The sequence below is a fragment of the Polypterus senegalus genome, chromosome 3, assembly GCF_016835505.1.
Source record: "Polypterus senegalus isolate Bchr_013 chromosome 3, ASM1683550v1, whole genome shotgun sequence".
NCBI classification, from domain to species: Eukaryota; Metazoa; Chordata; class Cladistia; order Polypteriformes; family Polypteridae; genus Polypterus; species Polypterus senegalus.
Window position 1 is genome coordinate 10,887,522 of NC_053156.1, and position 21,008 is coordinate 10,908,529.

The 21,008-nt window shown below is 50.9% G+C and overlaps 3 protein-coding genes across 7 annotated transcripts in view; all 3 read left to right on the forward strand.

The window, feature by feature from the left end:
* LOC120524818 (probable E3 ubiquitin-protein ligase DTX3) overlaps positions 1-6,356 on the forward strand; it is a 46,657-nt gene extending 40,301 nt beyond the window's left edge. For all 4 annotated transcript variants that reach the window (XM_039746581.1, XM_039746580.1, XM_039746583.1 and 1 more), the window contains 2 exons: positions 549-766; positions 5,769-6,356. In XM_039746581.1, the coding sequence (XP_039602515.1) occupies positions 549-766; positions 5,769-5,844 (294 nt within the window). In that variant the 3' untranslated portion in view covers positions 5,845-6,356. The remainder of the gene's footprint in view (positions 1-548; positions 767-5,768) is intronic.
* A 3,930-nt stretch (positions 6,357-10,286) lies between these two features.
* On the forward strand, positions 10,287-12,520 carry LOC120524819 (rho-related GTP-binding protein Rho6-like). Its single transcript, XM_039746584.1, has 5 exons — positions 10,287-10,896; positions 10,974-11,061; positions 11,672-11,781; positions 11,869-12,003; positions 12,099-12,520. The coding sequence occupies exons 1-5, from the start codon at positions 10,777-10,779 to the stop codon at positions 12,342-12,344; spliced, it is 699 nt and encodes a 232-aa protein (XP_039602518.1). The 5' UTR covers positions 10,287-10,776; the 3' UTR covers positions 12,345-12,520.
* A 7,758-nt stretch (positions 12,521-20,278) lies between these two features.
* Positions 20,279-21,008, forward strand: part of ddx23 (DEAD (Asp-Glu-Ala-Asp) box polypeptide 23) — a 41,475-nt gene continuing 40,745 nt past the window's right edge. For both annotated transcript variants that reach the window (XM_039746585.1, XM_039746587.1), the window contains exon 1: positions 20,279-20,373. The gene's annotated coding sequence lies outside the window, so the exon portion shown is untranslated. The remainder of the gene's footprint in view (positions 20,374-21,008) is intronic.

Sequence of the window (21,008 nt, forward strand, 5' to 3'; positions counted from 1 at the left end):
AAGAACACGGCGACGCGGTTGGAAATGCCCAAATGTCGAAAGGTTTTTCGACGCGTTTACAATATTTATGAAACCGTAGCGTCCATTCCTGCTGTTTTTCCAGCTGGCGCACAGGTGGGCGTAGCGACTCACTCGGGGGTCTCACAAAGGTGTCAGTGGTGGGATTGGAACCCACGGCCTCAGGGTTTGCAGTCCAAAGCCTTCAGCACTGCGCCACTCGCGTTAACCACCACAGACGCGTGGAATAAGCAAACGAGTGGTGTGGTGCGGCCTTGAAAACGTCACTTGGTGTCATTTTTAGGGACCGGTGGGCTTTGTTGGGTCGAATGGCCCGTTTGCATTGTAAATATTCTTAAAATAACAAAGTAGGGGCCGTGTGGCGTGGCGCCTCCTAGAGGCAGCAGAACGAATGTCGTGCTCTGACTGGCCGCCCCATTGCAGTAGAGGTTCACGTTGTTGGGTGTGCATGGCTGCAGGTTTGTGTCTCTTCCTTCCTTGACGTCCTTTCTTTCTTTCTTTCTTTTATTTATTTATTTATTTATTGCCAGCCAGAGCATGTCAACCCTGGGGTCTGCTATCCTGGCACAAACCGAGTGGCATACCTGCCGGACAACCGAGAAGGAAACCGCATCCTGCACATGCTGAGGAAGGCCTTTGACCAGCGGCTCATCTTCACAATTGGCACCTCCATGACTACGGGCTTGAGCAACGTCATCACTTGGAACGACATCCACCACAAGACCAGCATCTGGGGAGGACCGCGCCGGTAAGAGGGCACCTCACTTGGGGGGGTTATGGGGGGGGCTTTGGGAGAATTTACCAGAAAAGGAGCAGAGCAGTGATGTCACCGACCGAAAAAATGAGAAAGGCCGAGAGTCAAGGCGGTGGGCCTGAGCTGTGCCAGTCAGACATGGCCGGCTGTAAACTACCAGGGGCGTACACGTGAGGTTAGAACAATCGGGACGAGAACAGGCCACTCGGCCCAGCAAAGCTCGCCAGTCCACTTCATTCTTCTAAAAAAAAACATCAAGTCGAGTTTTGAGGGTCCCTAAAGTCCTACTGCCCACCACACTACCTGGTCGCTTATTCCAAGTGTCTGTCGTTCTTTGTGTAAAGAAAAACTTCCTGATGTTGGTGTGACATTCACCCTTCACAAGTTTCCAACTGTGTCCCCGTGTTCTTGATGAGCTCATTTTAAAGTCACCGTCTGATCCACTGCACTGATCACCTTCATCATTTTAAACACTTCAGTCAGGTCTCCTCTTCCTCACTGTGAAGGCTCAGCTCTTTTCATCTTCATAACTCGCCCCCTGTAGCCCCTCAATCAGCCTCGTCGCTCTCCTCTGGACTTTCTCCAGTGCTGCTGTGTCTTTATGGAGTCATCAACTGACCCCAGGACTCCAGATGAGGCCTCACCAGTGAGTTATAAAGACTTCAGCAGAACCTCCTGTGACTTGTACTCCACAAATCAAGGCGCTATATAACCTGACAGTCTGTTAGCCTTCTTAATGGCTTGTCTGGAAGTCCATAGCTTAGAGTCCACTGTGACTCCTAAATTCTACTCATAAGGCGGACTTTCGATTTCTTCTCATGTTAAAGTCACCGTCTGATCCACTGCGCTGATCACCTTCATCATTTTAAACACTTCAGTCAGGTCTCCTCTTCATCACTGTGAAGGCTCAGCTCTTTTAATCTTTATAATTCACCCCCTGTAGCCCCTCAATCAGCCTTGTTGCTCTTCTCTGGACCTTCTCCAGTGCTGCTGTGTCTTTATGGAGTCATCAACTGACCACAGGACTCCAGATGAGGCCTCACCAGTGTGTTATAAAGACTTCAGCAGAACCTCCTGTGACTTGTACTCCACAAATCAAGGCGCTATATAACCTGACAGTCTGTTAGCCATCTTCATGGCTTGTCTGGAAGTCCATAGCTTAGAGTCCACTACAACTGCTAAATCCTTCTCATTAGATGGTCTCTCCATTTTCAGACCCCCATTGTGTATTCAACCCTCACATTTTGACTTCCTATGTGTAATTCTTTACATTTACTAACATTCAAGGGTTACAAGTCTCAACTCCATCAATCTTTCCTCATAACTCACCCCCTGTAGCCCTCAATCAGCCTCGTCGTTCTTCTCTGGACCTCCTTCAGTGCTGCTGTGTCTTTATGGAGTCATCAACTGACCACAGGACTCCAGATGAGGCCTCACCAGTGTGTTATAAAGCACAAACAGAACCTCCTGTGACTTGTACTGCACACGTCAAGGCGCTATATAACCTGACAGTCTGTTAGCCTTCTTTATGGTTTCTGAACACTGACTGGCAGTTGAGTCCACTACAACACCTAAGTCCTTCTCATTAGGTGGTCTCTCGATTTTCAGACCCCCATTGTGTATTCAACCCTCACATTTTTCCTTCCTATGTGTAATTCTTTACATTTACTGACATTCAATTTCTGTCTGCTGTCCCAGTCCCTCTTTGATGATTCAATGGATTCTCGATTATCTACCAGTCCACTTGTCTTGGTATCATCTGCCAACTTCACCAGCTTGTTCTTTATATTGCTATCTGAATTATTTCTATATTTTAAGAATGGCAGCAGCCCCTGCAGTGCCCCCTGCTGGCCACCACTCTTACCCTCCCCAAATTCTCGATGAGGTTCCTGACATCATCACCGGTGTCTGAGCCGACTCTGCACACCTCACCCTGAGCTGCCACTTTTCTTAGTTTGATGCCCGCCTCTCATGTGGCACCTCATCTGCTCCACTCTGGTCGTCTCCTTTTCTTGTTCCTCATAGAATCCCAGCCTGTTAGTGAAACGCGACCCCCTCGTCTGACCCCACACTGACTGTCCTGTCCTTGCCATGTGCTGCTCAATCTTCTCCTTAATAAATCCTACCATTCATTGTCCTGTGATGTTTCATGTTAAGCTTACTGGCCTCTAGTTGCTCTGATCTGCCCCGTCACTCTTTTTATATAATGGGACATGATGACGATATCATTTTTAAGACGAAATGCTGCAACATATGTTTATTATATTATACAGATCAAACTTCATTTAAATAATCTGTATTGTTAATAATTAAACATGTGAGGACACGGTGGCACTGCCGAGCTGGCGCCCCGTTCATGGTTTGTTTCTGCCCCGCGCTGTATATTTACTGAGGCTGGCGCGACACTGGAAGGACAGACGGATAGAATAATTAAACACGTACTATGAAGATATTTCAATGTTCATTAAACGTTTTGAAGAATCGGCGTTGTAAGCTCACAGATGGCGTAACGTCCATTACAGAGCTGATTGTGTGGCGAGTGGGTATCTGGAGAAAGAAAAGTAAGGACAGGAATTGGAGGTTAGGACGTTTGAAAGAGACAGGACTGCTGCAGTAATTAATTCATCAAAGGTCGCACACGGAGCAGCAAACATCTTACGTGAGACGTGAGCAATCAGTGCGCCACCGTGTGCCCGTGTTTAATAAAATGATTTAACTTCATCATCATGAAAATGACATCACGTACACATCTCAGTATTTTAGTTAATCAGAGAGCTGTAATATCACAAATGTCATGGACTCTGTGTCCAGTCGGAGGAAGAGAGCCGGTTTATGAAACAAGTAGTGATTCACACACACAGAGCACATACGAGTAGAAGATCAAATACAAAACAACGCGTTTAACGTGCGACTTTAATTACAATGTGAATTAAACGATTTTAAGATGAAGTTTATGATGTTCTACTTTAATGACAAATTAAACTACGTGATTAAAGTGGAACTTTCAAGCTTTTTTCTCACTGTGTCCCCTAATTTTTTTTTTTTCTCGGTACCCTAATAAGCTTTCATTTGACACTCAGGTGGGCTACGACTCCCCTTTTCATGGCGTCTTTGAGATCTGACAACGTCTTGATCCCATCTGTCCAGTCCCTAGCAGCCTGTCCACCATGACTGGCTGAGGCAGTGAAATGCACACAGAGAACCCTGAACCGCCCTGAGCCCGCGTCACCTGTCATGGCAGAGTCCATGTGGGCCGCTGCCGTTTGTCTGCCTCGCAGTCTCTGGTCTCATTTGGAAATCTCAACAAAGAGCAGCTCATCCTCTCAGGAGTGGGAAATGATAAGCTAATCTGAAATGTCGATGACGAAAGCCATCAGACACACAAAGAGGTGCGACTCGCCAACCAACCCAGCAGCTCTTTAACTGTAGCCATCAGCACCGCAGCCGGGAATGAATGGGGGGCTTCTGAACGTCAAAAGGGTTAGGGGCCACTGAAAGGCCTCAACCTCTCAGACTATTCATTATGGCGTCATTCAGAATACGCATCCAGCGCCAGGAGTCACCTGTTCTGTTATTTTAGTTCATGAATAGTAATTGGTTTTTAAATAATTCAAACCCCCCCAATATATAGCGCCTTTCATAGCAGTCCATTATATGGCGCCTTTCATATAAATATATAGCGCTTCTCATAGCAGTCTGTTATATAGCGCCTTTCATATAAATATATAGCGCTTCTCATAGCAGTCTGTTATATAGCGCCTTTCATATAATATATAGCGCCTTTCATAGCAGTCCATTATATGGCGCCTTTCATATAAATATATAGCGCTTCTCATAGCAGTCTGTTATATAGTGCCTTTCATATAAATATATAGCGCTTCTCATAGCAGTCTGTTATATAGCGCCTTTCATATAAATATATAGCGCTTCTCATAGCAGTCTGTTATATAGCGCCTTTCATATAATATATAGCGCCTTTCATATAAATATATAGCGCTTCTCATAGCAGTCTGTTATATAGCGCCTTTCATATAAGTCTGTTATATGGCACCTTTCATATAAATATATAGCGCCTTTCATAGCAGTCTGTTATATGGCATCTTTCATATAATATATAGCGCCTTTCGTAGCAGTCCATTATATGGCGCCTTTCATATAAATATATAGCGCTTCTCATAGCAGTCTGTTATATAGCACCTTTCATAGCAGTCTGTTACATAGCGGCATTCATATAAATAAATTATATAGCGCCTGGTGTAGAGTGACTTTCATTCCTGCCAGTCTATTATGTCACACCTGTCACGTCTACCTGTCAGTAATGGTGGTGCCAGTTAGGGTGAAGGTGCTGCCTGTTGATGAACACGTTCAAGACTGAATGTTACTGGTCTCTAGGTGTGTGTTCAGCCTGTTATGTAGTGCCTTACATATTGTAGCAATCCTTTCTGTCAGTTTTTTAGCGCCTTTCCTATCTACCTGTCACAAATTGTGGTGCAGGAGAGTGGCTGCCACGTGTTGCCCGTTAGTGAGTGAGAATTCCACTGGACGCTGTACATGGGCCCTAGCAATCCATTATATATAGCGCCTTTCACAGCCATGCCTTTCTTAACACATCTGCCACTATTGCTGGTGCCACAGATTGACCTCATACCCCAGTATGCAGCATATAAAACAGTGCCACGCTGCCGCCTTCGCCGTCACGCTCCTATCAACATGAAGCGAGTCGTCTTCTGCCCATACCAACTATGCTACTGGCCTGTTTCCAGGATGCCCACTCTGATCACCGCGAGCCCCTAGGGCCGGAGTGGCTGTGACGCCAGTTCACACTCTTAGGATTGGAGTTCCTCCGGCCGGTCACCCCCTGGTGTCAAGTGTGGTGCCAGTGACCTCTCTGCTCTGTCCCTTTTTCTTTGGTTTGTGGCTCGTATTTCTCTGCCCCACCATGTGCGTCGGGTGCCCTTTTGAGTCCCTCATGTTTGCCTTCTGCTCTCCCTGGCAGCTTTGGATACCCCGACCCGACTTACCTCGTCCGAGTGTCTCAAGAGCTACAGGAGAAGGGCATCACTCCAGACTGACGCTGCCCTCTAGTGGCCACGGACGGACAGACTGGCTAACTGATGGACCTGTTTGCATCGGTCCACACCTCTTGAGGAGGCAGAGGGTGGCGGTGCCTGGTGGCACCACCGGCGGGGACTGTGGGGTGTGTTAATTCAGTGCCTTACTATGACAGGAGGAGTGTATGGTGCATCTGGATGCCAGCTTGACCCACACCTGTCTCAGTCTGTCGCATTGTCCCTTCTGCCCTGTCATGCCCATCATCTGGATAAGTTTACTGCGGCCTAGTGGCGCCCCCGGCTGGAGAAGACAGGTGTTGCACTTTGCCCAGCTGCCCGCCCTTTGATGCCTCGAGATTCTATGCAGTTAATTGCCCGTTGCACTCGACCTTCGTGAAGGTGAACTGGTTGTGTTTTTTCTCTTTTTCACGGTTTGTTGGCAGCAGGGAGTGAAGTGCAATTGCCAGCGTGTGTTGTGTGTTTGTTTGGCGCGTTGCATCCAAGTGTTCAATAAAAGTTGCTCTTTTTGTGTACATTGTTGCACTTGAGTACCGGGTGGGCATCGAATTCTCAGTAGGGGACCTTCAGAGCTGCTGTGTTTTGCCACCTGGGCCACCAGAGGAAGCATTGCCCACTCATGGACCTCGAAACACCACATGGGGTCAAGAAAAGTGGGCAGTAGGGTGGCACAGGGGTTATGGCGCCCACCTCACCACCCTGGCCTAGGCACAAGCTTGGTCGACAGAATGGTTGATGCTGCCTCCATCATCATCATCACCGTGGCCAGTTCATGGTTTGCCCAGAGTGCCCATTACCAACCCCCCTGCACTCAATGTGCTCCTCTGTCCCCTTAGTCTTACTTTTTTTATATATATATCATCAGATGCCACCTTGTCTTCAGTCTCTAGGCACTCGACTGTGACTGAAGGGTTAACCAGGTGAGCCACAGACGGGCTAGACCTAATTGATGGGGGTACCAGATTGGCACAGCAGGGAGGCTATTTTGTGGCAGAGTAAGGCGTGTGATGGCCAAGTTGATGCCAGCAAAGTACTGCTTGGGTCTCTGTGCCACCCTTGCCAGTCTTTGAGCACTTTGAACCCTTGATTTGTCCATTATTTTTAAAAAAAAAAGTGCCCACCACCTCCATGCCAGTGCCCTGCTGTGTGCCAGCGCTCTTGAACCCACTCAGTGGCTGTTTTAGTGATGTGAGCGCTGACTGGACCCTCCTGCCACTAGGGGGCTCCACTTTCACTAATTGACACCCTCAGATCTCAGGACGCGGGTGGGCTTGTATCCTTCATTGTTATTCCTGAAGACCCTATCAGGTGCAGAGGAGGTGCCCACTGGCTCTGGCACACCTCTGGTTGGCCACATGGGCACATGAGCTGCTGCTGTTGTGGGAGCCTGGACCTGAAGAGACCCCCAGACCTCCTCGTCTAACCCTGACTGGCAAGGCTGCCTCGTGATGCCCACTGAGCCCCTCGGTATACACACAGACTGGACCTGTTGCTAAAGTTGGTGCCCATTGTATTGCTGTTGCCCACCATGACATGGCACCAGTATATCTGCCTTTGCGACTGGAAGAGGGCTGGGCAGACCCGTGGAAGGTTGGTATGGAGGAATTTGAACCCAGTTCCCAGGAGAGGGACACTGTTACCCAGTTAACCTGAACCCGCCTTGGTCACTTGACTGGCATGACGAGATGAGGTGAGTTCCAAAAAAGACCACAAGGAGCAACTATTCGGTCCTTTATATAGTGCCTTGAATGCCAGCACTTTACAATCACGGGGGGGGCACACGAAGGGTCAGTGCACAGGTGGAGAGTCTGCTGCCTCATCTATGCCAGCCAAGTCAGGTGCCATGCTTCGTGCCCAGGGGCTTCGCCTTGTGCCAGCATTCATTTGTAGCTGCTTCTGCCTCTCAGTAACCGAAGACGCCATATAAAAGATGAGCAAGTTGGCACAATCACCGCTGCTTCTTGCGTCCTTTGTGTGGTGTTGGCACTGCTGCTACACCACATCCTTGTCTTGGGTATAAAGGCTGAGCCCAGCTGTTCACTTTGGGTTTTTTAAAGATGTGTGGCAGCTCTCTCTGGATTTCTCCACTCCTGCTTTGTGCCCATTGCTTCTGGGTGAGGCTTAGGCACCATCCACCTCTGACTGATGATGTGGGTTTGAGAAGGTCCATGAAATGTGCCAGTCCATTCATCAAGAGCAGCACGAGGCTTTCTGACTGATGCCCACCCTGGAGCATGGCTCACACCCAGAGCCAAGATAGTTGGCTACCCTCCTCATCCTTGGCAATGCTGGGACAACATGGTGGCTGTGCCCACAGTGAGGTGATGTGACAAAAGTTTGCCATATTCAGGATATGACAACAAACATGGGTCAGTCATGCCACATCAAGATCTCGGGCGGTGGTAGACATGCCAACCAGAGCACAACAGTAGTGTCAAAGCAGAGGATGGTGATGGTGCCACCTGTGGAGGACAGAGTGCCCAAGAGTAGTATGGGAGTTTTGGGCTGTGGATGGGGGTCATAATTTGGGGTATCTGGTAGCAGACCCCGCCATCAGCAGGGCTAGTAACTGGACAGTGGGCATCAATGCAGTGAAAGTAGCAGTGGCTGGGCGAGGAGGTGCCAGTTTAGGGACGCTGGTCTCTGATGCTGCTCAGTTTAAGTGGCCCACCTCCCTCTCCTGCTGGCTGTGAGCCATGTAGAGCCCCCTACTACTGCCCCACTGTGCCACCCATCTACCACTGGGGGTGCTGTTGGTGTAGGGCATGAGACAGGCAGTGGGCTTCAGGGCCAGGGTTATTTAGGGGGCTGCCATCCACTTGTCTGGCCACAGCTAGACCACCTTCCCCACTCCTCGCCTCGTCACTTGTGTGTTTTCACAACGGGATTTCCTCACACGCTGCCATCTGCTGCCTCAACAAGTGTGTGTGTGTGTGTGGGAGGAGGAGAGGAGCGAGACTGGCACAGGCAGGCGCTGCCAAGAGGGACAGACTGGTGCACAGAGGGAGGGTGAGCACGGGTGACTCGTCCCACCCCGACATCTCGTGATCCACTATGGTGTCTGACCACTACTGCCACGCGGGCGCGCACACATGGGCACAGACACGCACATGCAAGTGGACTTTCCCAGAAAATTTCCAGAGTTGCTTTTCCAGCTCAGCGCCCAGGCATCTGCCCGGAGCAGCGAGCGGCCAAATTCCCCGAAGCCTGAGCCTGGTAAGCAATTCCTGACTGGAATGTGAAGCTGTGTGTCCTGTAGTGCCAATCAGTAGCTGGATGGCAAGCTTCCACATTCAGCCAATGAGCAGCTCAGCAGCCTAGGCACGCTGGGAAAGCCCAGGACCCTCACTGTGGGCACCTGATTAGGACTGTCTGCATGCCCAGGTTGTCCTGCCAGCCACCAGAGACCCACCATCCGCCGTCAGCCTGAGCGACCTCCGTGGTCCTCCTTGTGCTGCCGTGTGTCACTGCTTCCTTCCTTGCCCACAACTGCCTGCATTCCATTGTCACTTGTCACACCTTAGAGTGCCACCTTAGTGTCTCGTGTTTCTGATCCTGTGTTCTGGAGGCTTTGGGAGGTCCCGAAGAGTGAAGGCAGACCAGAGAATTACCAGGGGGCTCAGTGGGGGGGCTGGGTATCCTGTGACACTTCGCACCTTGACCATTTGCCACCACTGAAGCAGCTGTCCTGGTGACGACTGGGGAGCGCCACTGCTGCCGTGCTAACATATGCCAGCCATGCTGTGGGTAAAGTAGCTGTGAGGGTAATCCAAGTGCCCACTTCTGCATGGCACTGGTCAGTTGATTGGCGAGTGGTGACCTCGTGAGTAGTGGGGGTGTGTGGTTGATCTGTGTTTATTCTGCAAGAGCAAAGCAGATAAGAGAAAGAAACCAACAAGAGATAAGGGCAGTGCCCAAATGACCCCCCCGCCCGCCCTGCCGTTTGGGTGACGTGACCCAGTGGCAGTGCCAGAAGCCTGGTAGCCAAGTCAAATCCAGAATGACAGGAGGAGTTGGGTTAGGGTTCGCACGGTATTGCCACTCCAGTCAGTGGAGTCGAGTGGTCCGTTGGATCAAAGACCCCCAGCAGCCCTACCCCCCCCCCGCCCCCAGTCGATACGTTGTGACTGATGAAAGGTGTGTGACAAACATTTGGTGAGTGGCTTAAGGAGGAGGCGCCCCCTCCTATCGCCTCACCAAACAATCCCACCAGTTTCGTAATAAAGATGGCGTGTGGTGGACCCCATAATAAATAGGAGGGGGGGTGGCGCCATATAAAGAAAACAGATTGTTATTACGACCCTCGCAAGCGTGCCAGGCGCTATATGTGCAATGCGGCCGCTTTCAGAGTGTATCCGTTCGACTGGAGGGTAAACCCCCACCCCCGCTGAAGGAGGGGCTCCACCCCCTCATAAATTCGGAATGATCTCCGCTGGCCCGTCCAGACAATCGGCGCTCGCGCTTTCTCGCTCCCTCGCCTTCGCCGCCTCCACATTGCCGCAGTGTCCAGACCACCGAGCAGACCACTTCGCGCCGCCGCTGACCCGAACAACCTGTTGCCTTACGCAGAAGGGGGATTCCGAGGATAGCCGAGTGTCGTCGTCTTCTTCTCCCGGGAGTGAGGAGGGGGGGGCGCGCTCGTCCGCCGCTGGCAGCTGATTGGCTGGGAGGCTCCTTAAAGGCAGTCTGCGGCGGCGGCTCCTGACCAGACTGCGGCGGGCACGCGTGCGGTGTGTGAAGTGGCGACTGACCCGGGCCGACGGAAGCGAAGAGCCGCTGCGCCTTGAGAGGGTCCCGCGTGGGGGTGGAAGTGCGACCTGTGAAAGCTCCCCCCTCCCCGACCCCTTCTTCTTCTTCCTTCTCTTGGGAGAGTCGAGGAGCGACCTGCGGATCCCGGGACGGGCAGCCGAGGCGTGCGCCGCGGACTCGCGCGACATGAAGGAGCGGAGGAACACGCAGCCCCCCGTGATGCGCTGCAAGCTGGTGCTGGTCGGGGACGTGCAGTGCGGGAAGACGGCGATGCTGCAGGTGCTGGCGAAGGACTGCTACCCGGAGGTGAGCGCCGTGCGGGACGGGCTCGGCTCGGTTCGTGTCTTAGTGTCGTCTGACCGATTGTCCGTCCTTCCCTTTAGACGTACGTGCCGACGGTCTTTGAGAACTACACGGCGTCGCTGGAGCTCGAGGAGCAGCGCGTGGAGCTCAGCCTGTGGGACACGTCCGGTAAGACCACCGGGATCGGGCATGCGCACAGAGCCTGCCAGCGATCGGGGCCTGTCTTCATTCCGGACCGGGGGGCGCCGTGCTGGGGGTCCTGGATGACACGCCCCTTTCAGACCGCACTGTCACTCTGTGCCTGCTGCGCGCCCACGGCTTCTAGTCTGGGTGCAATGGCGGCGAATATGCGACATTCCGTTACCCCCCCTTCTTCCCTCGCTTCCTATTGGATGGCGGGGGGTTTAATGCACGAGCCCCCTTTCCCCTCACCATTTAATTCGTGACTGGAATATTCGCATGAGCGGCGGCGTGCGGTGCCCCCTCAGAGGACACCCTGGGGTGTCATCTCGTCTTAATCGGGACGATGGCGCCCCCTTGAGGACACCTGGTGTGTTCAGCGGTGCTGGCGAAGTGCGGCAGAAACAAAAGACCCCTTTTTTTTGGGGTGGTGGTGGATTGGCTGCTACGTGCAGATGTTGCTCCAGCGCCGCTGGTTGGCTGTTGCCATGGTGACCGAGTGCGCAGGTAAGCAGCTGTTTAGAATGGCGATCACGGAGGGCTTTGCCTGGCATCAGTTTGGCTGACCACCCCCCTCCCAATCCCCATGTCTTCGCAGGGTCCCCGTATTACGACAACGTGAGGCCCCTCTGCTACAGCGACTCGGACGCGGTCCTCCTGTGCGTGGACGTCAGCCGCCCCGAGACGATGGACAGCGCCCTGAAGAAGGTGAGTGGTGGTCCGTCTGCACGCTCGCGGCTCCAGCTTTGTTTTTCTTAATTTAATTTAATTTTGTCCCCCCAACCCCCCCATCAGTGGAAAACGGAGATTGTGGACTTCTGCCCCTCCACGCGGGTACTGCTGGTGGGCTGCAAGACGGACCTGCGCACCGACGTCTGCACGCTCATGGAGCTGTCCAATCAGAAGCAGGTGCCAGTGTCACATGAGCAGGTACTTTTCACTTTAGTTGTCTGCCCGGCCGGCCGTGACGCGACGCCCCCCATACCCCACTCAATCCTTGCCCTCCTTCTTCTTCTTATTCACAGGGCTGCGCCGTGGCAAAGCAGCTGGGCGCCGAGACCTACCTGGAGTGCTCGGCCTTCACCTCGGAGAAGAGCGTCCATAGCGTCTTTCGGACGGCCTCCCTGGTGTGCGCCAACAAGCTGAGCCCCAAAGCCAAGGCCAGTCCGAGCCGCCGGCTCTCCAAGAGACTGCTGCAGCTGCCCAGCCGCTCGGAGCTGCTCACCTCCACCTTCAAGAAGGAGAAGACCCGGAGCTGCTCCGTCATGTAGCCGCTGCACGCCGCGCGCCGGCCGGCCACTTTCTTCCATTTCATCGTCCTGTGTAGCATTGCCAGTCCTCGGGTGGGCAGAGGCGTCAAACGCTCTGGCGATGTCTGGCGGGCCAGACGTTACTGGACAGGAGCGCGTGGACGGGCTGGGCCCAGTTTGGCGGGCTGTTTTTTTTTTTTTTTCCCTTTAATTTTTAACTTTCTGCTGGTGGTGCCGCCCTTGGCAGCGAGGGGGCGCACTTCAGCTAATTTGCACAGAGACACTCGATGGCCCTGTTGCCTAGCAACAGCCAGGGGCATGGGCCGACCCGGACACTTGCGTGTTCCAATTTCTTTTTAAGGATGAGTGGACATTAGTCACAAAAAAGAGACGGCTGTAATTTTTTTTTTATATATAAGCTTTGTAAAAATTCCACCGTTTTGCGTGATTTGATGTTTTTATTTATTAATAAAAATTCTGGAATCTTCTTCACCTTCTACTTTTTGAGAGGAGATCCTCTGTGCCCAGGGCTGCTGTGGAGTCTCCTGAAGCCTTGGATGAGGGCTTGTGCCACCTTGGGTTACTATCACTACGGGGGGGTGGTGGCATGAACTGTGTCCACTGACAGAATCAACCTGGCTGATTGACCCACATTGCTAGCTGGGACATGGTGGGGGGCACTTTATGGTGGATGTGCCCACCTGTCCCTCAGTTGTGCTGTTTTCTTTCTGGGCAGAAACTGTAACCATGGCAACTGCTGGTGCCATCCATCAGCTGCTAGCTCCGCCTTCTATTTAAGGTACCCAATTAGAGTGGAGTGAAAGCCTGCTTGGCACAGCTTGGAATGGTGCAGCACTCTGTGCCAGTCACATGCCTACCGTGTCCAGAGACTTTTGGCCTGGCTGGGGAGGGAAAAAAGGCCGCTGCCAACTCCAAAGAGGAAGTCCAGCTGAAGAGGGCAGGGGTTGGGCAGTTGGGACTAGTGTAGCCACTCTGCTGATGCCATCTTGTCATGCCCAGTGCCCACTTGTGCCATGGGCTACATAGTGCCTTTCAAAGCCACCACCCTCATTGGGCAGTTCAGTTAGAGCGCCCCCTGGTGCTGAGTGGCATGTATAGCGCCTTCCACCACTAGTGGATTGGAGCAGCCATTATATAGCGCCTTTCAGCACTTGCCACTCTGACACATCTCTCTAGTGTGCCCTCCATATTGCTCTCACGTGGGGTTGTTTCTTTATTTTAATATGGCACCTTTCCTGCTGATTGACATAAAGCTCTTTGTGTTGCAGTCGGGCTATTTCATATAGCGCCTTTCATAGGAAATGGCGGGAAGGCAGCTAAACATTCACAATTTACACCATGCCACTTTTTTGCCCACCTTTACCTCATCAAGGGGCTTCATTAATCCCAGTAGCCAATGAGGCTGTTCAGTGACTTAGGGGGCTCCTATGTGGGACTAGTAATGGAGGAGCCACTGCTGCCCATCTGATGTCTGCTGCCAGTGTCCCCTCGTCACCGGTCAGCAGGTGACACTAACTGGGGGTGTGCCATGTGAGTCAACAGGCTGACCTGTATGGGGCGGCTTTCAGAGGTGCCTGCTGTGCACTCCTCTGGCTGTGCCACCTGCAGGATGGTGGCAGTAGTGCAAGTTCATTGGTACCATAACAAGGTGGGCACAAACCCCTGAGCGCCAGCAGGCTTGGTGGAGGATGATGAGGCTGCGGCTGTTATCTTCACCATTTAATATTTTATTATGTTGTGGCCCCAGCCTGGCATTCCATGGTGTCTGTGTGCCCTTTGAGGGCAGTGCCACTGGCCCTCATCCAACAAAGTGGCTGGTGAAAGTGAATTCAGGACCCCTTTCTCCCCGGCGGCTGGTCAGCTGGACGTCTCTGGAGCTGCAAATTGTTGAAGAGCGCCTGGCGTGGCCGCTGGAGTTGTGAGGCCGCAGCACTCGCCACTGGGCCGCCTGGGCAAAAACTTAAACAGAAAGTAGGGTGGGAGTCCAAGCCTGGTGCCCGGCAGTCAACTGTGTGCCACATGCCTGATGTCGCAAGGCTTGTGCCAGCTTTCACTTCCACATCCACAATGTCATGGGTGGTCGGGTAACTGGCTAGTCAAACTCTTGTCCTGTGTGGTGGATTGGCACCCTGGCTGGGGGGTCTCTCCTGCCTGAACTGATTTAAGCAGATTTGTGAATGAGTGACCAGCTAACTGGCACAGTCATGAGGCGAGAGTAACAAATGGATAAAGACCCCCAAAGGTGGGCCTGGGCTTAACCTCGCCTGCCTAGACTGTCGTCGCCTCTGGCCAGCTGCCCGCCCAACTCCACAAGCAGGCTTCATGATTCTGCAGGCCTCAGGTGCCCAATAAGAGGCTGTGAAAGTTGAACTGTCTCAAGACATTAAAAAGGGCAAAAGAAAAAACTGAAGGACGGCGAGCTTGAGAACCCAAAAAGACACAAAAGGGAATCCAAAGTCCTAAACCAGCAGCATGAGCCAAACCCAACGGAAAGGACACATGCGAGGACCGATGAGCCGCCATGGAGGCCTGATATGCAGCGGGGGGGGCAGATTCAACTGCAGTGACATCAGTGAGGCCACGCCTCCTCAGGGGACTACACAGATCACGGGACAAAACAAAGAACAAACCCGACTGTGACATAGCGCCCCTGAACCGCCGACTCGGTGCCACCCACTGGCCTCAAACTGTCACCCCAGCTGTCAGTGCGATGCTCCTGGCCATTGAGGCCTGCACACCGCCTGCTATGGGACAGTGGTGACCACAGCAGCCGGTCACCAACTCTGCTGATGTCATCGACCCTGCTGAGCCCAACCTGCATCTGAACACCATGATGACAAGTGAAGGGACACGGGCCAGTGTGCCTTGAGGTGACCAACAACACCAAACCAGCAAGATGTAGTGCCGTCCGTACTGAGCTGTTATAGATGTCGTCTTTCATATCTCTGGTATATAGCGCCTTTCCTATATCTCTATTATACTTTCACATCTATCTATCTATCATATAGTCGAAAGTCCACCTGAAAGTCGAGTGTCCACCTTATGAGAAAGATTTAGGAGTCATAGTGGAGTCTAAGCTAACGATTTCCCGACAGTGTTCAGAAGCCACTAAGAACGGTGGAGTGGTGACTCTGAAGCTCAGGATCTGCGCTGGTTTCCCGAAGGTTGCCGGTTTGAATGCCCGTCACTGCCAAAAGAGATCCTACTCTGCTGGGCCCTTGAGCAAGACCCTTAACCTGTAATTGCTCCAGGGTCCCTGCGCTGTACACTCTGACCACAAGGGGTTACGCGAAAACGAACAAATTCCCAATACAAGAAATTGTATAAGACGAAAAACAACAAAGACTGTCCGGTTATATAGCGCCTTGACGTGTGGAGTACAAGTCACAGGAGGTTCTGCTCAGGCTTTATAACACACTGGTGAGGCCTCATCTGGAGTCCTGGGGTCAGTTGATGACTCCATAAAGACACAGCAGCACTGGAGGAGGTCCAGAGGAGAACGACGAGGCTGATTGAGTGACTGCAGGGGACGAGTTATGAAGATTAAAAGAGCTGAGCCTTCACAGAGAGGAAGAGGAGACCTGACTGAAGAGTTTAAAATGATGAAGGTGATCAGTGCAGTGGATCAGACGGTGAGGTCATCAAGAACACGGGGACACAGCTGGAGACTTGTGAAGGGTGAATGTCACACAAACCTCAGGAAGTTGATGTTCATATAGAGGACCACAGACATGTGGACTAAGAGACCAAGTGGTGTGGTGGACAGGAGGACTTTAAGGGGCATTCAAAACTCCCCCTTGAGTTTTTTTGAAAGAATTAAGTGGGTGGGACTGGCGAGCTTTGGTGGGCTGAATGGCCTGTCCTCGTCCACACTGGTTCTGATTGCGTACGCCACGTTCAAGTGTACACAGCACCAGTAACCCAACATTAGGACATCAGCACATCACCAGTAAGGTCCTCCATCGCTCTGCTCCTGTTCACCCACTAAGGTCCACTCATTCTGGCCCCCTGGTGGTTGTGCCCCAAGCTGAGCTGTGCTCTGTGGGTGACAGCAGGACCTTCAGCTGTGTGACACCCGGACTTTGGAACAACCGCATGAAATGAATGAGATCAGCTGAGCCGTTTGAGCAGGAAGGCCCTGAACTGACCCGCCATTGTGACCTGCTCTCTCAGTGTCTTCCAGCACAGTCTCAAGGCCATGGAGGAGATTCCAGGAGTTCCTCTAGGAGAGCTGGACAGGGCCCCTCGTAGAAGGTCCTTAACCCACCAGCAGGACCCTCCGTTATCTGCTCCTTTGGGCAAAGAGGAACAGGATGAGCACTGGCGGAGCCTACAAAATGGCCACTGGTGTGAACGTCTCTGAGCAAACAAACAGAAACAGACCTCATGAGGGTGGCCTGAGGGGTATCCTTCAATAAGGGCGCGTAAATAAAGGCGAGCTTCGCTGGGCGCAGTGAATAAAGGCAAACGCAACACAAGTATTACAGAAAATGTATTAGATAAAGGCAATGATTGAACGTATAAAAAGGCGAAAGCAACAATATTAAAACATCCAATTTTCCATTGCCAGTGTTCCCCGTTGATACAGTGGTGTGAAAAACTATTTGCCCCCTTCCTGATTTCTTACTCTTTTGCATGTTTGTCACACAAAATGTTTCTGATCATCAAACACATTTAACCATTATTCAAATATAACACAAGTAAACACAAAATGCACTTTTTAAATGATGGTTTTTATTATTTAGGGAGAAAAAAATCCAAACCTACATGGCCCTGTGTGAAAAAGTAATTGCCCCCTGAATCTAATAACTGGTTGGGCCACCCTTAGCAGCAATAACTGCAATCAAGCGTTTGCGATAACTTGCAATGAGTCTTTTACGGCGCTCTGGAGGAATTCTGGCCCACTCATCTTTGCAGAATTGTTGTAATTCAGCTTTATTTGAGGGTTTTCTAGCATGAAGCGCCTTTTTAAGGTCATGCCATAGCATCTCAATTGGATTCAGGTCAGGACTTTGACTAGGCCACTCCAAAGTCTTCATTTTGTTTTTCTTCAGCCATTCAGAGGTGGATTTGCTGGTGTGTTTGGGTCATTGTCCTGTTGCAGCACCCAAGATCGCTTCAGCCTGAGTTGACGAACAGATGGACGGACATTCTCCTTCAGGATGTTTTGGTAGACAGTAGAATTCATGGTTCCATCTATCACAGCAAGCCTTCCAGGTCCTGAAGCAGCAAAACAACCCCAGACCATCACACTACCACCACCATATTTTACTGTTGGTATGATGTTCTTTTTCTGAAATGCTGTGTTCCTTTTACGCCAGATGTAACGGACATTTTCCTTCCAAAAGTTCAACTTTTGTCTCATCAGTCCACAAGGTATTTTCCAAAAGTCTTGGCAATCATTGAGATGTTTCTTAGCAAAATTGAGACGAGCCCTAACGTTCTTTTTGCTTAACAGTGGTTTGCGTCTTGGAAATCTGCCATGCAGGCCGTTTTTGCAGGCCAGTCTCTTTCTTATGGTGGAGTCGTGAACACTGACCTTAATTGAGGCAAGTGAGGCCTGCAGTTCTTTAGACGTTGTCCTGGGGTCTTTTGTGACCTCTCGGATGAGTCGTCTCTGCGCTCTTGGGGTAATTTTGGTCGGCCGGCCACTCCTGGGAAGGTTCACCACTGTTCCATGTTTTTGCCATTTGTGGATAATGGCTCTCACTGTGGTTCGCTGGAGTCCCAAAGCTTTAGAAATGGCTTTATAACCTTTACCAGACTGATAGATCTCAATGACTTCTGTTCTCATTTGTTCCTGAATTTCTTTGGATCTTGGCATGATGTCTAGCTTTTGAGGTGCTTTTGGTCTACTTCTCTGTGTCAGGCAGCTCCTATTGAAGTGATTTCTGGATTGAAACAGGTGTGGCAGTAATCAGGAAATTGAACTCAGGTGTGATACACCACAGTTAGGTTATTTTTGAACAAGGGGGCAATTACTTTTTCACACAGGGCCATGTAGGTTTGGATTTTTTTTCTCCCTAAATAATAAAACCATCATTTAAAAACTGCATTTTGTGTTTACTTGTGTTGTATTTGACTAATGGTTAAATGTGTTTGATGATCAGAAACATTTTGTGTGACAAACATGCAAAAGAATAAGAAATCAGGAAGGGGGCAAATAGTTTTTCACACCACTGTAGTTTTCTCCTTTCTGAATGTGTAGCCTTCGACTACGAGAAGATCTGCACCATTGCTGCTCTTCACATATTCCAGAGCCACTTGAACTAAATTATCTACGAACGCCTTTTTTGTGCGCGCCCTTATTGAATAGAGCTGGTCTGAGGGCCCGACTATGTCCTCTAGTGGGCACCAGGGAGCTCGACTGGCATTGGCCACAGAATACCAGACGTGGCGCCCTGTGCCTTTCACAGATGAGAGCAGGTTCACCCTGAGTGAAAGGGTCTGGAGAAGCCATTGGAGAACGTCATGCTGCCTGTGACATCGTTCATCATGACCGGTTTGCTGGTGGGTCAGTGATGGTCCGGGGTGCCATATCCATGGAGGGATGCACAGACCTCTACAGGTTAGACAACGGTGGGCACCTTGACTGCCATCAGGTATCGGGATGAGATCCTTGGACCCATTGTTAGACCCTATGCTGGTTCCTTCTGGTCATGACAATGCCCAGCTGGCCTCATGTGGCAAAAGGATAAAGGAATTGATCCCATCGACCCCCCCGACGCTCACTCGCCTGACCTCAATCAAACAGAACACCTCTGGGTGGGACGTTATGTTTGGGTCCATCCGACGCCTCAGACTGTCCAGGAGCTCAGTGATGTCCTGGTCCAGATCTGGGAGGAGATCCCCCAGGACACCATCCGTCGTCTCATTAGGACATTGTCAGGCATTTATACCAACTACTGAGTACCATTTGGAGTTGCTGCAATGACATTTTGGCCAGATGGACTCGCCTGCCCGCCCCATCATTTGTTCCCTTTGCTTTTCGGGGTGTCCCTCTACCGGTTGATCATTTTCATTTCCATCCTTTTGTTCCTCACACATCACCATATCAGTCCATAGCTGAAGAGGTGGCTTTTCCCATTGAGATCTGAGGGGGTCCTTCCATTTTTTTGAGCACAGGACACAAAGCAGAAGCAAACCCTGGACAGAGCGCCAGTCCAACACAATGCACACACACACACACACACTTGGCCCAGTTTGGCTTCCCCCCAATGATTCACCTAATCTGCAGGTCTTTGAACTGACACCTGGAGAACATGGAGACTCCGCGCCAGGAGGACCTGGACATGAAATCTGGTCGCCTTTCACTGGCTCACCTCAGATTCATTAAAAAATAAAGCAAACACCTGACATGGCAGTTGCAGTGCTGCGCTCTTGACACACTTTTGCTGAATAATTCGTTGTCTGAAACTCTTCAGTGTTCTTCTGTGATGTCTGCATTTGTATCGATCACTGTTAACAGTACTAGGGTATTGTTTTAGCCTTTATGGAGTTAGTGAGAAGTTACGTTAAATGACACCCTTTATCGGCTAACTCTATGCAAGCTGTCGAGGCAACTCAGGCCCCTTCTTCAGGCATCGAAAGCTTTTTAGTTAGCCAATAAAAGGTGTCGTTTTGCTTAACTTCTCATTATAATCGATTACTGTTAAAAAGAATAACCTTGTTTATAGAGAAAAGATCAAATTTGAATTTGTGTTCGCGTCCATTAATATAATCATAAAATGCAATCAGCCCGTTTCAAATATCGATACGTGCGTCTGTAGTGAGAGGCCTCCCACAACAAGCCACTCGCACCTTTAGCGCAGACATAAACAGAAACGCACAAAAAGCGTCGCGCTCATCTCCGTTTCCGGTCACATGACCAGAGGGTTCCGCAGCTCGTGCTGGGATTGGTCACTTTTCTTAAGCGCGCCGACTCACTGTGCGGCCGTCCCAGCAGGCAGCGCGGTTACTTGCGATGTGACGTATTTCCGTAACATGGCGGTGTTGTAGAAGAGAGGAGCCGCGCTATTGGCGTTGAACTGTAAGTCTCATTGTAGCGCGTTTGACTTTTTTTTTTTGTCCCCGTGTCGTTGGGAATGTTTTTGTGTCGTTACGTAGCACGTGAGGGACTGGCTCTATCAAGAGCACACACAGTCGGAATGGGACGTAGCAGAAGTTAAGCGGTTTATCGAGACGAGTGTAGTACGATTAGGAGAGATCCGAGAAAGTCCAAAAGCGAGCGGCTGTGAAGTCCTCGGTGATGTAGCGACTCGATTGACTGGGAATTTAGGACGTGGTCCGGTGTTTGTTTCTTTAGAAAATAGATATTGGAAAAGATCGTTTGAGCATGCGTGCCGTATCTGTGTATAAGGAGGACCTTCCAATGGTGTTTGGACGGTGCTGGCGCCCCATTAAGAGTTGGGGTCTGCCTTGGCTAGGGGGCACTTCTGTAGCGTTGAGGGTGTGTGATCTCTCATGCCCACCCTCATTGTTTAATACCTGCTTTGTCTCATGATCATCAGTTGAGAGGGGTCAACATTTTTTCACAAACACACTTCTACATCCAATCGCCACACATTTCATGCAGTTGAAGGTTCTGTTTCATAAATATGTGTAATGTTCCTTCAAATAGATCAGTACGTTTAATAGATTACATTCATGGACAAACTCCTTGCA